Raw genomic sequence first — 26007 nt, 5'->3', positions numbered from 1 at the left:
GCTCAGGGCACTCCAGCCACTGAAACACTCACAGAACCCCTCAGAATATCTGCAGGAGCAGGAGGGATCCCCACTGGCTCACCTGGGGGAGCAGGAGCTGCTCATCAAAAGCCACTTATCAACTCCTGCGTAATCTGAATGTTGTTTATTATCCAAGAGCCACACTTTGAGATTGTTTATCATCACAGAGTCACTACCCTCCAAAGGGAGCTTTACTGCCCAGCAAACAGGCAACTGGTTTTTATTGGAACCCACTGACTCCCCTTGGCTTCAAGGAGGAGCCCACACCCCTCACTACTCGAACAGGCCAAGCAGTGCATTGCAATGTATCCATTTCTAGGGTATTTTTCATTTTTCACTTAATGTCTCCAAATGTTTTGTTAACCGAAAGCCTGCAGCATCCAAAGCCTGTCACTGGATATTAGGCCAAGCTTGTGGTTGATAAATGGAAAGAAACAAAAGCCAAAGCGCTTTGCCAAAGGTCACAGTTAATTCCTTGCTTCAAACCCTAGAAAAAAACATACCTACAAAGCATCCAAAAAAATATCCCAATGCCCAGGCCTGGGAGAACACTTAATCCCTGCTAATACTTTTATAGGATTTTCACTTTGAAAATTATCTACCTGACCCTTCCTTGGGTAAATGTGGAGGTGGTTGGTGACAATTCAGAATTCTCCTTCTTCACAGCCTCATGGATTTCTGTCCCAAGTTCTTCCCAGTGATTCAAGTGAATTCCATTTTGCTTCAGTGTATTTATTATAGTGTGTACATATTTAGGATTCTACCTTGTCATTAAAACACCGTCACTGAAGCTCACAAAATCTGAGGTCTCACCTTCATGTAGAAATCCAAATGAATTTAAAATAGTCCCATTAACCTCTGAACTGTTATGAGGCAAACATGAACTCAGAACTTACTTTCTCAATGTGTTTTTCAGTGATTAAGGGAAATAAATTCAAGTAATGCTCCATAAAAATCAACAATACAAGCCGGTCAAAGTGTTTCTCTGTTCCTATAAAATGACTTGATTTGCCTGTGTGGGAAAAGGAAAGATGGAAGACAGCCTATCTCAATTCCAAACCAGCAAAGCATTTAGGAAAATATCTGATTGATTTAAAATGCAGGAGGGAGATTAAAAGCCCATCCCAGCAGGCTGACATTAACTCCAGATCGCTCCAAGGAACAGAGCTCCCTTTATTCCCCTCAGTTGCCTCGGGACAAAATATCAGCGCAGGCAGGGTTATGGATGTTGATGGAGCAACAAAGGGAATTGATTTTGGGAGCAGCTCTCCCCGTGGGGAGGAAAGGACAAACTAATGAATGGGGTTTGCTGCCCCTGTGTCACCCTGCTGAGCAATGCCTGTCACCACAGGATGCTCCGAGGGGGCATCACCGGCCCCATTAATTCAGAGTGTGGGATGGAGAGATCCCAAACCCAGCTGCTGTGTACAGCACCTCCCGCCACCACAGCCTGCTCCAGAACCTTTAGACCTCCTTCAGCCTCTCTGAACACTCAAACTCTTCCCTCTGGGCTGACCTGCCTGCAAGCCAGACTCTCCCAAATCCCAACCTTTTGGGCTTTCACAGCCCAGCAGCACACACTTCAAGAGCGAATTCTGCCTCCCAACTCGAAGTTATTGTTTTAGCAGTTATAAAAATAGGTTGTTAAACACTGGCTCTAGGTTTCCATTTTTTCCTGGCTCACGGGCAGGATCACAAGAGGAAAGCAAGGAACAGTGAGGGGAAGCTGCTCCACTCAGGTCCAACAATATTCAACATATTCTCACCTGCATCGGTGAAAATGTGGTTTTCTGGCTAAAGCAACAAAACCCACAGGTATATTTTGTCATTCCAATTATTTCTGGCAACTCTGAGATCCCATTCTCAGAAACACACATTTAATACCTCACTGCTACCCCATACAGACACAGACAAGCTGTTACAGGCTAAGTGCAGCAGCGTGATGGTTAAAACAGGGCTTCAGCCATGACTTGGTCACACTCTGCCACCTCTGTGTACAACCACAGCCAGAGTTATTGCCCCATTTGGGCACAAATTTCACCCACACCAAACTGCTCACAGGCAGCCAAGTTACACCACGTGGTCTCTGCATTTCAGACCTGTTTGCATTAATGTTGGGTCCAGAAGACATTGATACTGGAGCTTTATCCTGCTTGAAAACACAAAGTAAATACAACAAGGCAAATTGTTGCAACAGAAAGTGGCCATTCAGTGTTTAAAAATGTCAGTTTAAAATAAGTTTAGCAGCACTCTGCTGTTCAAACAGCACTGATGTAGCCTGGTTCCTTAAAGTTCACCATAATTCTCCTCAGCCAAACTAAAATAGGATGAGATATTTAATTAAGATGTTCTAGGAAAATCCTATTAAAAAAACCCACTGTCATGGGAAAAAAAGCTGCTATTCTTTCCTGCCAAACTCCACAAAAACATATACAACATTGCCTGGCTCTCCCTCCTCCTCTCTTCCATGCCCCCAGCCCCTCACCCACACACACAGGACACTGTTACATCACTCCTAGTACAAATCTTTTTACTGCCCTCATTTCCCAGAGATTAACCATCAGGCAGCTCAAATCAGCTTTCCCTGCTGCGCTAAAGTCAAATATTAAAAGGCAAAGCCCAGAGGCTTCCAAGGTGTTTCAGTGGGAGCGGCCTGAGGTGTGCCAGGCACTGGAGATGCCTCAATTTACCTGAAGAGACAGAAAAGAGAATTACAAAAGTCACAGGGTGGATGACTTTTTTGTAAGTCACTCCAGTTTCCTTGGAGCCAAGAGTTGTGTCAGCACAAAAGGGAGATCCAGAGACACAAATAGATGGGACTTGCATGAGGCAGAACAAGGTGGGGGATATGGAGGGTGAGATCAGAACCATCACCTGCACAGAAAAGGATGGAGATGAACCATCTCCCTAAGAAGCCAAACAGCCTCACAATAACTGGTTCAAAGTGACCAATTTAGAGTAATTTCAGAGCAATCCTTTCTCTAAAGGACTTGATAGCCAAGATAAAATAACTCTGGGGGTTATTTTTACTTGCACACAGGCCCGAAGCAGCCCTGGGCAATGAACCAAAGGGGTCTGGGCTTGGGCTGAGACCTCAAGCCCCACCTCCAGGACAGCCACACTCTGCTCAAGGGCTGGAATTCTGCTGCCAGGAATTCAGAGAGCCTGAGCTCCCCAAAACAAAAGCAAAGTGGCTTTTCCAGCTTCCCAGGGCCTACATGCAAGAGGAAGAACTCCATCTTTAGGCAGAAATGTCAATGTAGTGCCCAGTTGCCAAACAAGCTCCTTTTTGATGCCAGCATTATCCCATGGCAGTCTGCATGTCAAGGAATAGGGAAGATTTCCTCCCCAAGTGTGCTCTGACAGGCACATCAGGGCAAAGGACTGAGCTCCCTGACTGAGCTTTCCTGAATGGGATGGATGGAATGGAAAAGGGAGCTTCTGGCTGGCACTGGGAGCATATACTCTTAATTATAATGTGAACTGATGGGGCCCTCTGGATACTTGGGAAAGAAAAATGAATTAAAAACCAGCCCAAAGCTCAGCTTAGGTAGGCACAGAGGCTCTGCAGGGCCCAGGTGTGTGCAGGGAAGGGGAGCACAGCTCAGAGCCACAGGGAAGGAAACACTCATTGTGTGCATCGGGACAAGGCACATCACAGGAACAAGGGAAGGGGGGAAAGGAGGGGCTCCAACACCAAACTGTGCTGCAGGATTTACCTGATCCCCCACAAAACAGCAGGATTTGGTCAAGTCTTTTGAACCAATAGCTGACATTGTTCCTGTTCCAGTTCAGATTCAATCAGGATTTCAAACCCATTAACTCATTTTCAACATGAAAAAAACCCAATATCAACAAACAAAAGCAAACAAACAATAATTAAACCCAGTCACGACTTCAAATCTTGGAAAATGTGACATAAAAAATCCAAAAGGACACTATGTCAGCTTCCTAAGACATCCTAAGATGTCTTCCTAAGACATCATCCTGAAGAACCCAAACTCAACAAACCCCTGTTGTTATTTGAGAAGATAAATGAGTATCAAACTCATTAGGAGCTCAACAAGTAAGTACACAATAAAAAAACAGTCTCACAGATTATAAGCAAACATGATGCAGGCTGTGGGTGTGCTAAGTCAGCCAGGAACAGCACTGAGCTCACAGAGACCCTAAGAAAATATTGGTATTCAGCAAACTGCAGTCTAGACAGTCTCCTCTTTTCCCAGAGGACATTTATTTCCTCCTAGACAGCTGCACACACTGTAAAAGGAAATCTTAAAACCAACCTGCCCAAGAAACACAATCATATCTTCAAACAAACCTTTCTTGGGCCGGGGTTTCGGAGGTTCTGTAGCCGCCGGCAACGAAGAAACCTGGAAAGACAGAAAACAGGAGCACTAAATACACCAGGCAAGGCTTCCTGGAGCTCTGCTCCAGAAAATAATCAGAAAGGACAACTGGCAAATCCCAAAAGAGAGCATAAAAATAGCAGCATTGCTGCTGGACAAACTCTGCCCTGCCAAGCAAGGCTGAGAGTTCTGTTCCATGGGTAGATTAAATCAACCCCCTAATTGTGCAGCTCATTCCCCTTCCGTGGGTTCACTGCTGTCCATCAGCATCCTGGAAAGGCAGCAAAAAAGCAATACCCAAGCATCTGAGATGCTAATTAGAGCTCACACAGAAAATAAGTAAAAAAAACCCATTTATTATAAAATATTTATGAAGGTAATTAGAGCAGAGCTGTTCCTGGGGAACCCCCCGAGCCCGCAGGGGGTGAGGGCAGCAAACCTCGACCTGCAAATACTGCCCAGAGCTCCCAGGCCATGGAAGATAAATGCATTTTTTACCATTTTCTTACTTTGCATCAAAAATCAAGCCTTCCCAGAAGAGAAACAGGATTACACAGGGAAGCACTTTTATTTTTTACTTCGATATTTGGAGAAGAAACACTCCTCACTCCTCTTCCCCAGAGACAACACAGGATTTCATACACCTGTGTCTCCTCCCCTCTCCTTAATTAACAATCTTTTAAAGCACAGATTCAGTCAATCCTTGCTCCTTGCAATGTTTTGGGAACATTTTTTAATTGCATCATTTTTTACTGGAGATGGGGAGGATCAGAGATGCTGAGTACAGTACCTGAGACATGAAAAATAACCTAAGAAAGGCTCTTCCTTTTTTTATTACTGTTTACTTTTTCCTGTTTCTTACTAGTTTCTAAAATTTTATTCATTTTGCTGCTTGTGAAAAGCTGAGTGAATATTTTCACACAATTCCCCAAAGCCAAGCACTCATTCCTCAGCAGCAATAACCAGCACAAACCCCTCATTTTTTTGATCTGTTAAAAACTTTTTATTAATCTGCACTCATCAATCCAATTCTAAGTCCTCTCACTCAGCATTGTTGAGACTTCCCAGCAGTTTCTTGTATTTCCTCCTCACCTGAGTTACTTTCTAGTCAGGCTTTTGTGCAGATCATTTCTAGATACACTGAACAACCCAGGCCTGGGGGAATTCACAGCAACCACCCTCCAGCACAAAAAAAATCAGAAAATCGTGGAGTGGTTTGGGTTAGAAGAGACCTTAGAGGTGATCAAGCCCCACTCCCCTGCCACGGGCCACCTTCCACTATCCCAGATTGCTCCAAGCCCCGTCCAGTCTGGCCTTGGACACTCCCAGGGATGGGGCAGCCACAGCTTCTCTGGGCAGCCTGTGCCAGGTCCTCACCACCCTCACACCCAACAATTCCTTCCCAATATCCCATCTAACCCTGCCCTCCAACAGTGGGAAGCCATTCCTCCTTGTCCTGTCCCTCCAGGCCCTTGTCCCAAGTCCCTTTCCAGCTCTTCTGAAGCCCCTTTAGACCCTGGAAGGGGCTCTGAGGTCTCCCTGGAGTTTCTGTTCTACAGCTGAACACCCTCAGCTCCCTCAGCCGCCGCTCCTGGTGCTCCAGCCCCTTCCCCAGCTCCACTACCCTTCGCTCCAGCACCTGCTAACCGATTATTAATATTAATTACTTCAATAAAGGCTGGATTTCCCTCACGTTTTTCATACCAAGTGTGCAAAGATTAAAAAACTCGCTCTTAACCTTAACCGCTCTTAACCGCTTAAAACACCTCCCGCCGCCGCCGCCCCTCACCTCCCTCCACCTCCGCTCGCCCCCTTCAACCTCCGCTCGCCCTCAGACCCGCCGGTCCCCTCTCGCCCCCCGTAACCCGGCGGACTCTCGCCCCTCACCGAGGCGTCCGGCGGCTCCGCCATGACCGCGGCGGGCCGGGGTTGCCATGGCGACCGCCCGCCACTTCCGGGGCGGCCATGGCGCGCGGGGCAGGGCGGGAAGGCGGCGGTGGCGGCGGGAGGACCTCGGGTATCTGCCCCGCGTCCCCTTTGACGTGAAAAACACCCGAGAAAACACAGAAATGATACAATATCCCTTTATTGGAGGGTTTTATTGGGAACCCCGCGAGGTGCGTGGGCGGCCAGGCCGCCAGTGAGGAGAGACGGCCCGGGAAGTGCTGCGGGGCCGCGGCCCCGCTCGCCCAGCCCCGCCGAGCGGCAGCAGGGAGGGACCTTTGCGTGAGGGCTTTTGTTTATTCTCCTTTATTATCCCATAGCGTCCGGGGGGATGGCGCCCTCATAGCCAGGTAATTCACCTGGGAGCAACTGGAACCCGGAGGAGAGGAACGGCAGCAGGTTCTCCCACAGAACAGGGTGTTAATTACCATTATCTTAGGGTTTGCCATCAGGATCGAGGATGCCACAGACCAGGTTTCCTTTGGGAATTACCGCTATCTTAAGGTTTGCCAACCGCCATCGGGATTCGAGACACCACAGCCCAGGTTCCTTCGGCTTGCAGCAGGTTCTCCCACAGAACAGGGAGTTAATTACCATTATCAAGGTTTTCAACAGCCACGGGGATTGAGGACGCCACGGCCCAGGTTTCCTTTGGGTTGCAGTGCCCACATCCTCGGTGTGTTCCTTTTGTGGAAACCCAGCACCTCTGTTCTTCCACCTGCCCAGCCCACCGTGTGTTTTAACGCAGGAATGCAGAATTCCCAATGGGAAGCCCGTGCCATCCCACCCCTCCAGCACCATCAGGAAAAGCACAGGGAAAGCGGCTGCAGTCCCTCACATCTGACTTGCAGGTCAAATAAAGGGAAAAGCAGGTACAAAGGGATAAAACTACATCCCTGGAACATCAGTAGCGTCGATGAGGGAGCCAGTGTGACTCTGGTGCCAGCTGGAAGCAGCATTCCATGTTCTAGCCCTGCCTTTTTTATTTGACCCCTTCACACCTTTGATCCCCCTGGAAGCTGCAGAGAGGCAGAAGGCTGGGAGGACACTTGCCTGGCGAAAAATACCACAGGAGGAATTCCTATACAGGAGTAAATTTAATAAAACCACCACCAATTGTTTACTTTAACATAGCTCTTGTTACAGAAATCATAAAAATGGACTCAGTAGCTAAACTCATTAGTTCTTTCCCCTTTTAATTGAAAAATACTCCGCTGATTTCAGCTTCTACTGCACTAGATGGAGTGTTAAATAGTTGCCAGGACAGGATGCCCAGTGATTGAGCCCAAAACAAACACAAAGACAATTCCATCAGGTTTCCTTTTCAATGTTACGACTCATTATAATGTAAGTGAAAATTAAAACAGCAAGGAAGGGTCCATTTGACAGATGAAAGGGGGAGGGAGAGGAGATCCACAGCCGAAATCTCGCCGGAAGTCTTTGGAGAAGTGGTGCCAAACACCCCTCCTTGTCCTGCCTCGGGATCCAAAATAAACCTCTAAACACACACACACACACACCCCTCCTCTGGGTTCAGAGCACGTGTCCTGCGTGCACAGGTGGGAACGGAGAGTTGGATTTGGGCAGGAAAAGATCCGGGGCCGAAAATAAAACAAGAAAAAAGGCAAAGCATCCTGACCCAGAGCTCCAGGAGCTGCGAGGGGCCGCGTCCGTCGCCAGCAATGGATACACACACAGGCCCGGGGGAGGCCCTGGACAGAAAGGAACTGCAGGATAAGAGGAGAAACCCAACTGCTCTGGTAAAAGCCTTCCAAAAAAAAAAAATAAAATATATATAGATATATTCACTACACCAGCACACGGTTCCCCCACCCCAGCCCAGGGAAAAAAAAAGAACAAAACCAAACAAAAGAATCAAACTGAAAGAAAATGCACAGCAAATAGACATAATCTTGAAGATTTTTAAAGAATAAATATTTTTTTGTAATTAAACATTATGCAAACACGTGCCACGCTTGCTCTTTGTCCATGCATATGCGCTATATACAACTTTGAAAAATACTGTGTTGTCCTCTTTTTGTTTTAAAATTCATATACAAAGGTTGGTTTTTTTTTCCTTGCTGTGTACCCCCCTCCTCCCCTTCCCAAAAATCCTCTTTACGACGAGCCAATAATCCACATTCATCCGTGTACTTGGGTGGCAGAGAGGAGGAGGGGGGCGGGAGAGCCACCCCCCCTTACCAAAGTCCATCAAAATGGCTGGTTTGGACATGAAAAGCAGTGTCAAGAAACTGGTTTAAATTTCATCTGTACTACACACAGGAAAAGAAAGAGAGAAAAGAAAAAGGAGTCGGCTTGGAGGATGAAGCTACGTTACAAGTTAAAGTTGGAGGGTTTTTAGTGCGTCTGTCACACTCTTGGCCGCCTAGAATACTGTTGTACAATGGTTTATCTACCTTTTTTTTTTTATTACAATATAATTTACTTAATTTTTCTGTTAACAAAACAGAATCCCGGTACTACAGACCAGCGGTGTAAGAGGCAGAGCAGCGCCCTGGGTGGGTTTTATTGGAATTGCATGAGCACTCTAAGATGGGAAAGGGTTCAGAGTTCGTTCCTGCGGGGCCGGGCTCAGTCCTCGATGTACTCCCACAGGTCCTTCTCATAGCCTTCATGCACGTGCTGCAACAAAACCCTCCGTCGGCTCTCGCAGTATCTGCAGGGAAGAGGGACAGCGTGGAAAAGGCAGGTTAGGAATCACAGAGCACCCCTGGGACCAACAAATCCAAACCTACATCATGCCTCGCTTCCCAAAAAGGAGCTCCCCCGAGGAGGGATTTGGTACTTGCAGCCCGTTAACAGCCCTAATTAAGACTCTGGTTACTCCAGTCACTCAGCTCCAGGTCCCTCACTGGAAAACCAGTGTGTAAATCGGGAGTTTGCCAGGCAAAAGCATTCCCACAGTCCCTACAGCTGGGAAGCCTCCAGGAATAACTGGAAAAGGAGGCAGCGGCTGTGGTTTGTGGGGACACCCAGAATGGGACAAGCTCTCCTCAAACGTGGGCTGGTGCCTGCTCTGAGCCCCGTCAGGACAACAAAAATGCAGGAGTTAGCTTGGAAAAACTGTCTGGAAGTGCTGAAGGCCAGGTTGGATGGGGCTTGGAGCAACCTGGTCTAGTGGAAGGTGTCCCTGCCCACAGCAGGGGGGTCAAATGGATGGTCCTCAAGGTCCATTACATCCAAACCATTCCATGATGAAAACCTCAGGAGTGCTGACAGTTTTTTTTCCCAGTGGAGATGAAAGCAGTCCAAAGGGTTACTGGTCTGCCTGGAGAGCAGGGTTCACCTCACATCCCTACACCTGGCTCTTAGACGGACACCACACCCTCAGGGTCTTCCCACCTACAATCACTGAAACAAAGCTGCACATAAAACTGATCCCAGAGTCTGGCCCAGTCCTACCAGGATCACTGACACTGAGGAAAAGGGGTATCAGAGAACATAGCAAAGGATGTCACAGCCAACTAAAAAGATAAAAAGCAGAGAAACATTTAAAGAATTCAGGTTCCAAGAGCAAATTCTAAATAAGTAGCAGGTGTTTCTGGATTCAACCTCTTCCAACAGCAATCCCAAAGTCTGCAGCACCTTTAGGGATGTGGGGGACACACCAAATCTCAGTGAGAGTTCCCAAGGCCCCAAGGGCAGCTGTGGGGCTGGTCTGGCAGCACCCAGGCTCTGAGGAGAGAAACTGGAACCCAGGAGCCAACTGACCAGTTACCAGTTCCTGCTGGGAATTGTGTGGTTCAGTTTCCAGGCAGGTTCCTGGGTCAGGGTGGTGTCCGAGGGGCTCTGGCTGCTGCGAACCCGGGTTGCTCGGCAGTGGTCACACATCCCTCAGGAGGAATCTCCCAGCAGGGAGCTATCCCTGATCACACACAGGCTAACACCGGGTAGGAATTCCTCACCTACCGCTCAGTATCTGCTCACACTGACGGATTTATCCCAATAAACCAGACCTGGCTTTCCTCACTGCTGTCAGCTGTTGCAACATAAACCTTCGTATACAAAGTCCCATTGATTTTCGGGAGCATGTGGTGGCAAACACACACAATTTCTGCCTTCCCAACTTTAGTTATTTTCCTGCTGGGGGGAGGGAGGGGTGTTAATCCTATTTTCTAGAAATGTCTTTGCAAGCAAAGAGATCCAAACAGCTGAAACCAAACCAGCCCGCAGGGCAGTTCCTGCAGCTTCCCAGGGCTCTTTAAACCCACCTCGATGACATCCTGCTCCCAGTCTCGCATCAAAGAACACCGTGCAGGACATGATTAAGACATGACTGAACTAGTTAATGAGGGACCTGCACAGGCTTGACAGATGAATACTTTCTTCCCAGAAATGTGAAGGCAGGTTTGGGATACTGTTTCCAGGCTATATTAGGTTTTAATTTCATCCCTAGAAGAGCATCCAGGTTCAGAGGACTGAAGTGAACAAGCAGCTTGATCTGAAATACCAACTTAATGGTGGCCTTAAAGGGTAAGTTACGAAATGTCTCCAAAGAGGAGGTCAGGTAAGTCTTTGGCAGCACAGCTGGGGCTGGATCACTTGGGCAGGATGGGCCACAGGCCCACCAAAGCTTAACAGCTCCTTCCACTCCCCACAGTCCATTAGTCACCACGACTCACCCTACTTTGGATTTTTTCTTCCCCCTAAGCCAGGCATAACAAATTCAGTGACTTTGGCAAAATGCCTCAGAAATGAAAGCCATAATCCTGTGACTCATCCGCATTTTCAGCTTTGTACTTTTCCACTGTGCAGAAGTGATTCCCCAGGGACTGCACAAAGCCCTGGCATCTGTGTCACCTGGCCCCCAGTCCCCTGCTCCCCTCCTCAGCTGGACAGGCTGCTCCCCCCCTCTTCCTTAGGGACAGCTCTCCTACACCATTTTGCACAAACGGACCCTGCAGATGATTAAAAGAGCCGATTGCTCCCTGCTGGCAACTCATCCCAGGCCAAAGCTGGCAGCTTGGAACAACAGAGTCACTCCTTGTTCTTTGGCCCTCGCTGTGCAATCCCACCCTGGTCCTGGCCATTCCCACACGCTCCTTCTGTGCAGGAACAGCAGTGCACGAACAGCCATTGCTTCTGGTCACAGGATTTCTTCCATTCCGGGGTTGGATCTTCCAGCTCCCGCTCTGTGGAGCAGATGGAAGGCAGAGCTGGGAGCCTCTCCCCAGGCTGTCACCTCCCCCAGGAGCTGGTCCCAGCAGGGGCACAAAAACACACTGCCAGCCTCTGTGTGAGGCTTCTCCATGAGGATTCGGGGGCTGGGCAGGCTCCCGCTGCTGCTGCTGCTCCCAGATGCCCAGGGACTGGTTGCTGATCCCAACGGATGGCACAAGGCCAACAGCAAACAGCTTCCCAGGGATGTGGCTCTGGAGAAAACTGTATCTTGGCAAGTGCTCAGGCCACTGCCTGTCACAGGGGATGGCAATACTCAGGCAACTTTGAGAGAGAGGAGTATCCCAACACAAACCTGTACTTATCCTGTACTTTCTGCTTTATGTCTTGCAGCGAATCTTGGGATATATCTCGCTCCAGGTACCCAGAAAGCACCTCTGTAGCATTCTCTAAGTCTGCTTGGTTATTCTGCAAAGACAAAAGAAAAATAGTATTTGGGAGGGGCTAAATATATATATATTTATATATAAAATATATTTTTTCTTCAGCACAACTGAACAGTACCAAAATAAAAAGTGGGATTAGATATCACGAATCACAGAATTATGTGTGTTGGAAGGGAGCTTAAAGCTCATCTCATTTTACCCCCTGCCATGGGCAGAGACAACTTCCATCACACCAGGCTGCTCCAAGCTCTGTCCAACCTGGCCTTGGACACTTCCAGGGATGGGGCAGCCACAGCTTCGTGATTCTGTGATTCCTCCAGCAGACAGCCCTACACAATATTCTATTCCAGAGAACATTCACACAGACTCAATTTGGTAAAAGTGGGGCCAAGAGGTCTCCGAGCATTAAATCTCTATTTCCCTAGCTTTGCAATCTGAATCCCTGACAACCACATTTTCTCCTACCTCAAAGATAATGGACTGATTATTCTTTTTGAGGTAGAAGGCAAAGACGTAAGTGTACATGAGTGTGGCACGACACTGGCAGAGGACGTCGACTGCTTTCTTCAGGAACTGCACCTCGATCCACGACATGTTGTGCTGCTGCATCTCCTCCATCTTCTGCTTCACCTGAGCGTAGAGCTTGTGCTCGAAGCGCAGGCTCTGCATGTGGTTCATGTAGCGGTTGCAGTAGAACAGGTACCTCTGCAGGGCTGCTCGGGATCGCTGTGTTAATTCCCATTAGGGAGAAAGAAAACAAATAGTTAAAACAAAGTAATGGCTGCGAGAGAAGTAAACCCTTCACCAGGCTCTTCCTGACCCGCACATTGGCCTTCCTTTCCCAAGGAGTTTCCTTTCCTCTCACGTTGACCAGACGAATTCGTGCGGCCCCGCTGACCCCGACACTGGAGGTGACAGCCCAGCCCCTGTCTCGCTGGCACAGGGGACTTCCTAGCACAGCTCTGACATCCTCACTCCCAACCTTGGGAGTAATTACAGTCACACTGCTAAAGCCTGATCACATTTGTGTTTCAGCCACTCAGCACTCAGATGCTTCCAGAGTCATGACAAACAGTGAGAAGAAGATTTTATCTTTTTTTTTTTTTTTGCTAATGAAGAATTCTAATTAAACAATTACTGTGCTCATGTTAAGAGGGCAACCTTAGGTTGATTATAGAGCAGGGAAAGGCACCATGTGCTAAATAGTGCAAGAGAACCAAGATGACTCAATACACTCTCATTAATCTTATTTTCTTCACACTGACAGACCAGCTGTAAAAAAATAACACCACGGGCATGGTTCAACTTGTGTGTTGTGGATGTACAGAGGTAGCACATACCAGCAAAGCCATCCCTATCTTAACACTGAAAGACTAAACTGTCCCTTAGATTTGTGCCCAAATCCATGAATTTCTCCAGAGCAGCTGTGTAGGTTTACAGAAAGCACAACCACAGGGCTGGTGATCTCCCTCATCACCAAAGGTTATGGACTCACCTCCTGTGCATCCCTTGCTGCCTTTGCATCATCCTCATTGTAGCGATTACAGTTGTACCTGTAACGGGGACACCGATTCCACAGATTTCAGTCCAAATCCATGCCGTTGGCACCACGACCTCCTCGCCCTCCAGCAAGGCACGCTCCCGAACTCACCAGGCAGATCCGTGGGGCTCCCAGGGGCCCAGACACACCCAGCAGAACTCCGCCTTGCAGTTCTGGTTCCGACAGACCATGTGGTTGCAGCCCCCGTCCTTCTCGATGGTGACGTGGCATTTCGGGCATTCCTGTCCACAGGACAGAGAGCACCATTAGCAGGGCAAGCACGGGACCCACAACAGCCTGGCAACTTGGAAGGGTTTCCATGGCAGCAAGAGAGAGCACATCAAGTGAAATACATGATTTAATTCTTCCCTTTGAACATCAAGATCCTCTTCCGAGTCAGGCCTTAAAATACTTCCAAAACTGGAGCAGCTAGATAGCAAAAATAAGGAATAACACATTTTATCTTTGCTGCTCTCACAGTGGTACACTGGATGGGTCACTTCATGACCTTCCCCAAAATCCCAGCAGCAGCAGTGGTCTGGAACAGCCCAGGGAAGCGTCTGGCTTTCCTCACCACCAAGTGTCTGGTCCACGCCACGCTCAGACTGAGCTGGTATCACGCTGTTACCGATCCGAGACACCTGCAGCTGTAAAATGCCATCCAGAAAGGATCTGAAAACATGCAGCAAGAATCTAGTGTGCTTCAAAGAACCTGCTGTCAGCTAAAAAGACACTTCTCCTCCTGAGGTGTTTCCGCGTTTCCCATCAGGTCCCTTTTTTCCCCTTCATGTGACACCTCACTGAAGACTTTTCCACAAAAGCTCACACGGGGTTTCCCTTTCGGGTGAGAGGCCTTTGACAAATGTGAGGATCTCAAAGAGCAGCAGTGCACGGGGAAGTATCTGGGGAATAGTTTGGGATTTTTTATAACACCAATATCACAGTCTCGATGAGCTTAGAAATCAACAAATCAAGAAAGCAGCAAGTGCAGAGGAAAAAACACCGACAATAAAAGCAATTTAGGCCAGATCAGCTCATCCCACAACCACACCAGCCTTCATGGAGTTTTTGCAGAAGCCAGTTTTGAACCACAAGGCAGTAACAAATATATCCAAACAGATAATACACACACCTGTAAATTCAGCTGCAGCTTTTGGGTCAGAAGCTTGTAAAACCCCCTCCCCAGCTTGGAGCACATCTTTGCTGATCAGAGCAACCAGTTCCTGTGCTGGCGTTCAGAGAAACTCTCAGTAAAGGGAGAAACCAACACACACAATCACTCAAGAACTGCTATTTTTACACAGGACACAATCCAAGAGGTTCCTGTTCACCCACTCTGAGTGTCCCAACTATTACTGCTTTTCCATAGAGTTTGCCTGTTTGTATTGTCTGGGACAAGACAATTTACACACCAAACCAAAGGGTTCAAGCAGCAACCAAGCACATAAAGGGTTTTTTTCCAGGCCTGCCTCCTCCTGGTCATCTGTGTTTGTCCTACAAACTGAGTAACTGTACTACAAACTAAGTGAAGCACAGTAGCTCCTGTGCTGGTCCTCTCGGGGGCACAATACCAAGCTGTCCCCTAGGACCCTCCACAGGATGGATACTCAGCCAGGGAAGCTTTTTCCCAATTAGTCACTGCACTTCTGTGAACTTCACAGTCAAAATACCATCTCCTTTGATCAGAGCACCCAGTGCAGCACCTATTTCCTTTTGCAGGCAGCCCTCCTCCCTCTACCAATCCTGCACCAACAAGTCAAGACTCAGATTCAGGTTTATCCCAACAATATCCTTCCCAGCTGAGAGGATCCCTGCTCCATATGCTCCTCAGCCAGGGTGCCTGTGGCTAACAGGTCCAGACAGTGGCACTGCCCCCGTCACACCACGATGGCCCCAGCACAGAGAGCCATGGGTGGTTTCCAGAGCAGACGGTGGTCGCAGAGCCTCTTCCAGGCACATCCCATCTGACGAGGTGCCGACGTCCGCGGTGGGAGACATGGCTCATCCAAACAGCTGCTGTGATGCCTCCTGCTCAGCAAAATCCCACAGCTGAAACACAGGGAGGAACGGTTCCCAGATGACCTGCCGAGCTAGAGAGGTGCCATGGGGCACGTCCACACCACCAGGGCGTGGGGCCACCTCGCTCCCAGCAAGGCTCAATCAGGAGCACAGAAGTTCTGCCCTCCTGGCTTTGAGGTGGGACCAAGCTGTCCAGGGTGTCCTTAGTGCTCAGGGCTTCAAGCTCTGGGATGCAAACTAGGACAAAAAGACCCTTCCAGTGCCTAAAGGAGCTCCAGGAGAGCTGGAGAGGGACTTGCAACAAGGGCCTGGAGGGACAGACCAAGGGGGAATGGCTTCCCACTGACACAGGGCAGGGTTAGATGGGATACTGGGAAGGAATTCTTCCCTGTGAGGGTGGTGAGGCCCTGGCCCAGGCTGGCCAGAGAAGCTGTGGCTGCCCCATCCCTGGGAGTGTCCAAGGCCAGACTGGACGGGGCTTGGAGCAACCTGGGATAGTGGAAGGTGTCCCTGCCCATGGCAGGGGGTGGAACAAGATGGGCTTCAAGTTCCTTTCCAACTCAAACCACTCCGTGATTCTGTGATCTAATTATAGCCCTTTTCTCACAGGGAATGCCATCCTTTCCAAGCTCCTGTCAAGCAAAGCACAAGCAAGAGAGGTGACACAGTACAGACCCACAAAGCTGTGTAAAAGTGTAGAAGTTGAATATGATTAAAAATTAAAGCCATGAAATGCACATACTAAAGAAATGCTGAACACCAGTAGAAAAAAAATTCGTAGCTACTCAAGCCACCAACACAACAAGTGGGAGAGATTTATAGATTAAGGAGGATAGGGAAGGAAGATCTTCCTGAGAATTACGGCTACACAACAACATAACAGCCAGCAAATCAAGTTACTAAACCTGCAGAGTATTCTGCATGTCATCAGTCATACCAGGACGCAGAAGTGACCTCATTTACATTCTTCCACCCAAACAATTTCATGCTGTGCTTGGAAACAAAAGTCTGGGCAAACCTGGCAAAGGAGAACAATCCTGATTCTGTCCTAAAAAACCACCATAAACCTCAGCTGCTGTTTTATAAACAGGAGGCTAAATAGAAATACATTTCTTATTTCAGGGCAGGTGAAAGAAATTAGTCCTCTCCAGAACTCCCACTGATGGCCATCAGCCTCCCAGCCATGTTCACAGCGACACCATCACCTATAACCCGTCCTAAAGAGAAAGAATTCTCCAACACCACAGGATTTCTTAATGCTTTTCAACAAACCCCAAAAATGCTGAACTTAATTAAGGTTAGCACAAAGTAGTACACCCTGACAACACCTAGAGTCACAGAGCCAAGCTTTTTTAAACATATCTGAAACACCAGCTCATCCAAGAGGAAAAGATGGCACTTGGACACCTTTGGAAAGATGCTGTTCACACCCTGGCACGGTGAGAAACGGAGGAGCACAGTTCAGTGCTGGGGAGGATTGTGAGTGCTGCCAGAACTTCCACGCCTCAGAACAAGTGTAGGATTTCCAGAAAATACAGAGGGAGCGTGTGTTCAGACATTAAAAAGTGACCTGAAAAGGGAGAGAACTGGGTTTGTGCCATTTTATCTCGCTCAGAGGAGAAAAGGGCCAATAGTTTCTTTGGAGGAAGAAAATGCGCCTGGTTTGTACATCAGCCATTCAAGCCCTGTCTAGCCCGGAAGGTGACGATGGGATGTGCCAGGAGCCAGGAGCAGCAAGGCTGGGGCATTTTTAGTATCAGATGAACAACTTTCATTAACACCAATTTAATTTCAACAATAAAACCCAGTGCCTTGGGTGAAGATCTGCACCGTTAGTCTTTGTTCTTCTTCCTTTAGGAGATTAACATCGCTGACACTCAGGTTTAAAACCAGTTTCCCCTCTTCCTTTTAGGCTACTTTCAGCCAGTCTTGATACACCTTCAGAGCCCAAAATAAATGCACAAATCCAAATTTTCTCTAGTTTTCACTCCTCTGAAAGTCCACTTAACAGAAGTAATGGATCTCTGTGGTTTCTTTATTCCCAAATATCTGAAACCTGCCCAGTTTAACTCAAGAAAGGAACTACTGAAGAACCAACTTTGTCCAACAAACTGAAAAAGAAAGAAATGTGCAAATCCTTGGATTATTCAACCCTGTTCTTCAAGAAGACTGAGAACTACAGGTTTGATAAAGAACTTGTATTGCCTTATCTCAACTTTAAATTAATTTAGTTAAGCTGAACTCATGTGAAAGTAGCTTATTTTAAGAAAAAAGCCATCTACTCCAGCACACTGCTGCAAGGGCTGTATCTTTTGTAGAAGGAGAAGGAATTTAGGTCTCCTAAGTGCAAGTAAATGAATGCAAAAGGATAAAAAAATTATATCGGAAACCACAGAACTCTCTACTCAAATCTCCTCGTTTTTCATTCAGACCATTCTACATAATTCATCCAAAAATGCATCACATCATTCCAGTTTGGGAACAGAACCCAATTCAGCTGGGTTTCACTTTTCTATTCTCTAACACAACAATCGCCTAATTTTCCTTTCCCATTCTGTCCCCCAGGACAAGCCGGAACAAATGTATCTCACATTCTCCGGTTGCAGAGGATTAGCCAGATTTCAAGCCCACATTCCAGAGGATTGGTATTTGTCTCTTACACCTTCATCTTGGTACAACAGGAAGTGTCCTTCCCTGACTGGAGCCCACATGGGACAGGGCTGCAGCTCAGCCTCATGCCTGGATGGCTCCAGAAAGCCCTCTCCAAAAGCAAGGAACAGCAACGGAGCCCGTAGTCACAACTGAAACACTTGGAGAGTTTTTCCCACTGAAAATGGGGATTTTTGCATCTGATGGTACCTGATTCCTTTCTACGTTCTTCAAAATGAAGAAATTCAACGCAGACTTTGGGCTCTGACTCTCAGTCCCTGAAGCCAACAGCTGTGCAGGCACAAGACCTGCCTCGACGAGCATGACTGCCCTGTTTTCCTGCTAGGAAAAGTACAGAGAGAGAGAAAGGACGGATGGATGCATGCTCCAACTGTGCAATTCCCATCCCAGCCTATCACTCATGCTACAGCAGGACAGGCTTTTCCTTGGTTCCAGGAGGAACTGTGCTCCTCTCAGACACGCCCTTGGGTTTCTCCGTGGCTCTGGCCAAGGCCCAGCAGGAACTGAGGCGGGAGGAGGTGCTGGCCGGGGGACTCTGGGCCCATCCAGTTCTCCAGGGGCTGTGCAGCCCCCATGGCACATGTCCCAGCAGCCAGAGGGTGAGATTCCCACCTTCCCCACCCTGCTGCCCACAGAAGGCAGAGATCAGCACAAGGGGTGGGTTAATCTCCCTGCCAACTTTCCCCTCAACCAAATCCAGCGTCAGTTCAGAGAGAAGAACTGTCACATTGTCCTTCAGCTAATTCAATGGATATGGATACCACAAGACTCCAGGACAGTTGGCTTTTCCTCCCTGTTGCAGCCTGCACTCCAAAGTATTTCCACATAGGAGTGTCTTGGAAGATATTAGAGGAAGTAGCTTAGACAGCGCTGTCCAAGGACAACAGCTCTGCTGCTCACACCAGACTCCAGGAACTAATGGAGAAGCTGGGCTGGTGCCAGATGCCACCCTCCTGATGGGTGTTGCCCTCCCAAAAAATCTCATTATTCCCAAGGCAGGGTAAGGTACAGGATGGGAAACCCCAAGATCCTCCCCCTGAGAGGCAGCAACAGATCCTGAGGTCTTTGACAGGCAAAATATGGCTGTGACTGTTCCAATGTCCCAAATATTTGATACCCAAGGCTAGCAGTGCTTACACTCAGCCTCTTCCAAGCTATTGGCTGCTCTTCCTCAGGTTTAATAGGAACAGGACCTGAAGACCAACAAACTCTGATCAAATCCAGTTCAGTTCTCCAGCCATGATAGGACACACTCAGACAAAGGCAGATTCCCTTTGTTGTCAATGTGCAGGGTCCAAACAGGGACACACAGCCCTCAGCCCACGGGACACTGCCCAATTCCAGCCCGATTCTAACTGCAGGATGGGTGTTTCTCTTTCACCATAATGCAACATTCCAGTTCAATGAAAACCAGGCAGGCAGCCCCAGAAAGCAGCGAGGCTGCTGCAAACAATGCCATTAACCAGTTACACAACAGAGCTAAGAAAACAAAGCAGCCATTTCCTCACTCCCTCCCCACCTTCCTCCACCCTCAGGCTCCAGCCAGGAGCCCCAGGCTTGATCCTCACCCCCCAGGGCATCTGCTGCTTTTGTTTCCTTGCCACCACGCCAACCCTGGCTTTTATTCATCCCAAAATTACCAACCCTGAAGTTTCAGGCAAAAGTTGGGCTAACTAGGATGAAGACATTTACATAATAAAATCTCAAGCAGCTGTTCTGCCAGTCTGGACCTGGAATGCTGCCCAGCGGAAATGAACCACTCCGGAGGCCAACCCCTGGGATTCAGAGGCAGATGTAAGTGATCCCAGCAAACCCAGCACGGGTGGTGGGAACATGTTGCACACATGGAGCAAGGCACAGGCTTGCTCAGGGAAGCCACTGGTGCCAGACAGGAGCCCAAACACCTAAATCCCGAGCTTTGGCTCTCCAATTAACTCTTTCTTCTGAAAGCAAACGCCACTGAACCCGAAGGAACTCACCTGTCTGCTCTTCAAACAAGAGCACTTCAGTGTACTGTACATTTTAAGGCTTGCTCTTAACATGGAACAGAAAAAAAATCCTAGTGCAGAGGAATTTGCTTGATATATCTATATAAAAATCTATATATAAAACATGAGAAACCCCCTCACCTTTGTGTTGGCTGCAATCCAATTAGAAGTTTCACTGTCATCATCACACTTCTTAATCCATTTCTTTAACCACTGTCAGAAAAATGGTGAAAGAACAGAGTTAAGTCTAAACAGAGGAACTGGAAATGTTCCCAAGGCACCTGCTTGCATTAAGGAAAGGTACACACAACCACATGGGAATAGGGGGGGTAGGTGCTGGGACACTGCAAACAGCAGCTATTTTGGGTGCAGACAGTTCCTGCAGCACCATCCTGATCCAGCGAGCACGAGCACCCCCACAAACACTTCTGCAAACTGTTCTCCAGTTGAATCAACACAAACTTCATGGGGGACTCTGAAATAATAAGGACATTTTGGTTCTGAGGTGACCTAATTGTGGCCTTCCAGAACCTGAAGGGAGGTGACAAGAAAGATGGAGAGAGACTATTCTGAAGGGCCTGGAGTGACAGGACAAGGGGGAATGGATTCAAAGTGACAGAGGGCAGGGTTAGATGGGATATTGGGAAGGAATTCTTCCCTGTGAGGGTGGTGAGGCCCTGACACAGGTTGCCCAGAGAAGCTGTGGCTGCCCCATCCCTGGAAGCATCCAAAGCCAGGTTGGACAGGGCTTAGAACACCCAGTGGAAGCTGTCCCTGCCCATGGCAGAGGAGTGGGATTGGATCACCTTTCAGGTCCTTTCCACCCCAAACCAGTCTCTTAACAGTGATGTGCCAAAACTGCTGTCAGACCCTCTGTCATGCCAAGCTTCACATCAGCCAGGTTTTATCTCAGGCTTGCAATGCTCACCTCATGCTCATTTCTTTTTTAAACCTTAGTGAGAACATGGCTTTATCAAAGTAAAAAGCAAAACACTGCTTGCACCTGCTAGATAATAACCTGACCACATCCAGCCCGGAAAGACCAACTAAATCCTGCTGAACCTTTGCTGGGGTTCCCCTCCCCTCTCCCAGGGCAGGTTTTGTGTCCCTAGGAAGGCAAAGCGCTCTGTCCTCAAGGCATGGAACACGTCTGTCCCTGAGCTCTGCACAGGCCACAGCATCCCAGGCTTGGTCACAGTTTCTGACAGCTCCACAAACAGTTCTACAGCTCAGGGCACTGCAGCAGGTCCACGACCAAACTAATTCCTTCGGTACAACAGATCACACGCCTGACAAAGCACCAAAGACCGACAGAAACGCCTCGTACAGGAATGCTCCTTGTCCAAAAAACATCCTCCTCCCTCTGCAGAGGGTCACAGGTGGAACAGCCTCCTCCTCCAAACATTTCCTACCTGGCTGAGGACCTTTCCTTCACAAGGTCCAACTCTGAGGCTCCCAGCATGGCAGGAAAGGCCCCCAGTATGATTTAACTGGTTCTTCACCTCCTGTGGTCTAAACAGCTGAGCTACTCTGCTTCCTGGTGGGAACAAGAGTTGGACTCGAGGATCCTTGTGGGTCCCTTCCAACTCAGGATATTCTATGATAGGCCAAGCTTGGGCTTCATTTCTAAGCCCTCCACACAAACTGACTTTAAACTTCCAAGTCATGCATTTAGAAAATAACTCTGATGTGCTCACCTTGCATTTGACAGGATCATGCCAGTTTTCACCGCAGTTAAAGCTGTGAGGGAAAGAAAGGGGAAAAGTAAGCAAACAGGGCAGATAATTGTACTTTTAATTAAACAGGGGAAGTTTTCTTCTGAGTTGTTCTAATGAGAGACCAAAGCCTCTAAGCCTACACTGCCCTGCAGCATCAAATCCCTCAAAGGCCATTTCAAAACAGCACAGGACAAGGGGGAATGGCTTCAAACTGACAGAAAGCAGGGTTAGATGGGATACTGGGGAGAAATCCTTCCCTGTGAGGGTGGTGAGGCCCTTGCACAGGTTGCCCAGAGAAGCTGTGGCTGCCCCATCCTTGAAAGTGTTCTAAGCCAGGTTGGACAGGGCTTGGAGCAACCTGGGATAGCAGAAGGTGTCCCTGCCCATGGCACAGGGTGGGATTGGATCACCTTTCAGGTCCCTTCCAACCCAAACCAGTCTGGCATTCCATGAATACACACTATCACACTTTCAAGGTGGTAAGCAAAGAGCAGCACCAAGGTCTTTTACTGGCTGTTCTTACCAGAACTGACGCCCACATTTGCAGCGCACGGGTTTGGCGTCAGGATATTGGACTTTGACGACGTGGTGGCAGTCGGGGGCAGGACACCACTTTAACAGTCGATTACACTGCAGAACAGAGCACAAAACCCACAGGATGGGACAAGGATGTGCACAAGGACACCTCCTGCCCTGCACCCCTTTGCCATGGCTTCAACCATCTGAAAAGATTAAACCCAAACCCACCGCAAACATCACTTCAAACAAAGGGCAATGGCTTCAAACTTGATCCCAGTAACTTCCACCCTGGGCTCAACAGTGAATCTGAACATATGCAACCGGGAAACTGGGATAGTGGAAAGCCTTCCAAAGCACCTTTCTCCATGTTTATTTTGCTTTCTCCAAGTTTTATTTTTGCTTTTGCCAAAAACAGTTTTGCAGCTTTACTTCAAATGGCAAATATTTAAGGCGTGTTCTCTTTCAGGACCGTGTTTCCTGGTTTTCAGCGTCAAGTATCTCAGGGAACATTCAAGAACTGTAAATACTAAGTGCTCTTCAGAACCTGTATATTAAACAACAGCTCTTGCATTCTCTTCATCTCTAGGTCTTTTGTCATAAAGGTTTTTTAATCTTTTCCTACAACTATCCCTGTAACCCAAAGGGCTACAAAACAATCTCTGTAGTCACACTTGATTAGAGATTATGCAAAAAAACCTGCTCTGCAGTTATAAAATAGCCTCAGGTCTCTGGTTTGGTACATATGCAAGACAAAACCACCCTAGAAATCATTAAAAATTTCAAATAAAAACTCACCTCTACAAAACTATTGGTTATTAGATGCTGGTACTTTAATTTAACCTTGGAATCTGTGATCAGACGCCTGTGGGAAGGGAAAGAAACAGAAAAATTGTAGTAGGAAACTCATTTTTTCCATACATATCCAGTAAGTTAAGACAGAGAAATGGGTTTGATTCGTCCTCCTACATTTGCAGGTACTTTTTGTACTTACTGATCTCTACTCACTTGCTAGATCATTTATTATTATGAAAACTACATGCACTGTACTTTATATATATATATATATAAGCTTCAAAAACAGAAAGCTCATGCATTTCAAAACAACTGAACCTCTTGCTGTGAGGATTTTTATTTTAAAATACTTTCCTGAAGAGCCCAAGAAACAAAGCAAATCATGTAAACAGTTCATTTACATAAAACATGCACATTTTGTGGTAAATCCCTTTAAACAGCTCCGGAACAACCGCTGTGTGGTTCATAACTTCGGGAAGCCTCAAGTTATCTGGGTTTCACTGGAATGCCACAGCTTCAGGTGAAAAAGTTATTGGTGTTTTAATCTGTTTACCATAAAAACAAAGTTGATTTGAATTCAACACCACTGAGGGTATACACAATGTGGACTGTAAGTGCAGACATGGACTTTAATTCCCAATTGGAACTGGGAGAGGAAAACTAGGCTGATGGGAACCCTTTAAAAGCACGGCGATCACTTGTCTCCTGGGCACACCAACCCAGGTGGCATTTGCAGACTGCCCAGTCTAAATACATCCAAAATACTTTAATTATGGACAGCTGAGCACCTTTATAAACATCTTTTAGATATGACTGAAGTGTCTTCCCCATATCTGAACACAAAGCTGGACTAATACGCCCTTTGTGGTGTTCCTGGTTTAAATCCTCCTGTGGAACACAAGCTTTCTACAGGCCATAAACATTGGAATTACTGGGTTATCCATTCCAGGTGCAGCCCAAACCAAGGGTACTCCTGCATGTTATCCTGCCAGTGCTCGTTAGGGATGTTGCATAAATCCCAGCCCTGGGCAGCCTGGGGAGCTCCTCACCAAACCACACGCTGGTTATTACATAAAACACAGCACGTGGCAGCTCAATTCCCAGGGCTAAAATAAAACAAATCAGCTGACAAAGCATCTCTTCAGCCCTGTGTCCACGGCAAGCCTGCAATTCTGGAGTTCAACTTAGTGAAAAATACAAAACCCCAAATTTTAATTTAATACAAATTATAAATTTCACTTTTTTACCCCATACTTGGGCTTGTAGACATAGTAAATGTCACTTCAAAAATTTATTATATTATAAGAATATATCAGGAACTGGAATTTAAATTAATAGTCCTGCCATGACTAACCAGGGCACATGGAGCACACAATCCACTGGTTTTTTGCTTCTCAAAATGCTTTGATTGCCCCATGCCAACAACCTCACCTGCTCCAGGTCCTACAGCACCACTCAGGTCAAGACCTTCAAGAACTTTGCCTGGAATATGACTGTCTTTTGCCAAATCATAAAGGAAACTAGACAAATTAAAAGATGAAACCCCTGCCCAGTGCCCAGCAATCATATTTTGGGGTACATTCCTCTGTGAGCAAAGATCAAAAAGAAGCAACTTCACCAAAAAAGCCAGGTGGGAACAGCAAACTCTTGAAAAAGCAGCCTTTAACTTTGAGCTTAGTTTGGAACTACACAACCTCAAAACCTCATCCAAAGATGGGAACAATCCTTTATCAGACCATAAATTAGAAGGGAGGCGGAATTCCCTATGACCTCCAAACAGGAACCCAAAATCCATCCATTCCCACTGAGTGGGCTGATTTCAGAGTCAACCAGGGCAGAAATGAGGGCAGCCTACCTTGCTCATTAATGCAGTTGACAACTTGGCAAGGGGGTGAAAGCAATTCCTAGCAGCTCGAGCAAAGGTGAGTGAGGGATAGCCATGGATCACCCCCAGCCAGGCTGGAGGTCCTGGAAGAGACCCTCCCTTCAACCTTCCCACTCTAGTTCAACAAGGAAACAGGACTCTAAGCTGGCCAAATACTCACAAATCCAGGAAAAGTCACCTGAATTGCCAAATTTGGACTCATATGGAGATAATCTAACTTGGAGGTGAGGGCAAGTCCTGAGAAGGGAGAAAAGGAACAACTTGGCCCATCTATGTTGATGTTCTGATGGATGAAGACTGATGTCCCTACACACGGCATGTTAGTCCTAGGTTTCTATTGCTTGGAAAGCTGGAGACGTTGTAAAAAGGAAAAGACCTAAAAAGAGAATAACTAAGGACACAGAAATGGATACTGATTCCAATTGGGATTCCTTACATTTTTATTCATGCTATTTCCTAAGATTGCCAGTTGCCCACGTTGGCTTTTAAAGGAAGCATTGGCAAAAAAACGCACCTTCCTCCCCCTGAAATCCAGGTAAGATCAGGGAAAGGTGGATTTTTACCTCTAGAAAATGTTTATAGTGTTACTTAGACAAAGGGACCTTGGTTGCTTCAGCATCCAGAGCCACTTCCCTATCCCAGGCCTCCTGTCTCTGCCACCTCCAGGCAAGAGGGAATCCCATGGCACTGCTCTCCTCTTCTCCCATCCTTTCCTTGCTGCTGCCACCATGGCCTCCAGTGATTTCAGCTACTCTGCTTCATATGCACTACTTGAACAGCTCATTCCAACTGTTGCAATCAAGAAAACACTCAAAAAACTTCCTGCTGAGAGCGTTCGACACCTCAAGTTGAAGTTCAAACTCTGGTAAACAAAAATCTCAATCGAGTTACTCGAGATATGCCAACTTCAGCTCAGTTTCCATGCACTGAACTCTACAAACCAACCCCTCAACAGGGCAGGAAAGCACTTCAGCTCC

At 47.5% G+C, this 26007-nt stretch overlaps 2 protein-coding genes across 9 annotated transcripts in view; both read right to left on the bottom strand.

Annotated features, from left to right (window-relative positions):
• The window catches only part of BBS4 (Bardet-Biedl syndrome 4), a 35779-nt gene extending 29457 nt beyond the window's left edge, over positions 1-6322 (bottom strand). The window contains exons 1-2 of one of the 2 annotated variants that reach the window (XM_027697905.1): positions 6258-6322; positions 4343-4394 (exon numbers count right to left, since the gene is read on the bottom strand). In XM_027697905.1, the coding sequence (XP_027553706.1) occupies positions 4343-4394; positions 6258-6281 (76 nt within the window). In that variant the 5' untranslated portion in view covers positions 6282-6322. The other variant, XM_027697906.1, reaches the window with a different exon arrangement.
• Positions 6323-8728: 2406 nt separating this feature from the next.
• ARIH1 (ariadne RBR E3 ubiquitin protein ligase 1) overlaps positions 8729-26007 on the bottom strand; it is a 50865-nt gene continuing 33586 nt past the window's right edge. Inside the window, exons 6-15 of one of the 7 annotated variants that reach the window (XM_027697894.1) lie at positions 23149-23215; positions 22358-22464; positions 21814-21856; positions 20258-20329; positions 18318-18449; positions 13551-13681; positions 13395-13452; positions 12365-12637; positions 11809-11921; positions 8729-8991 (exon numbers count right to left, since the gene is read on the bottom strand). In XM_027697894.1, the coding sequence (XP_027553695.1) occupies positions 8907-8991; positions 11809-11921; positions 12365-12637; positions 13395-13452; positions 13551-13681; positions 18318-18449; positions 20258-20329; positions 21814-21856; positions 22358-22464; positions 23149-23215 (1081 nt within the window). In that variant the 3' untranslated portion in view covers positions 8729-8906. The remainder of the gene's footprint in view (positions 8992-11808; positions 11922-12364; positions 12638-13394; positions 13453-13550; positions 13682-18317; positions 18450-20257; positions 20330-21813; positions 21857-22357; positions 22465-23148; positions 23216-26007) is intronic. The other 6 variants (XM_027697895.1, XM_027697896.1, XM_027697898.1 and 3 more) reach the window with 6 other exon arrangements.

Source organism: Neopelma chrysocephalum, unplaced genomic scaffold (genome assembly GCF_003984885.1).
Source record: "Neopelma chrysocephalum unplaced genomic scaffold, ASM398488v2 Primary Assembly neopelma1_124, whole genome shotgun sequence".
Lineage (NCBI taxonomy): Eukaryota > Metazoa > Chordata > Aves > Passeriformes > Pipridae > Neopelma > Neopelma chrysocephalum.
Note: the sequence above shows the minus strand (reverse complement) of the source record. Positions and strands in the feature narration are given on the sequence as shown.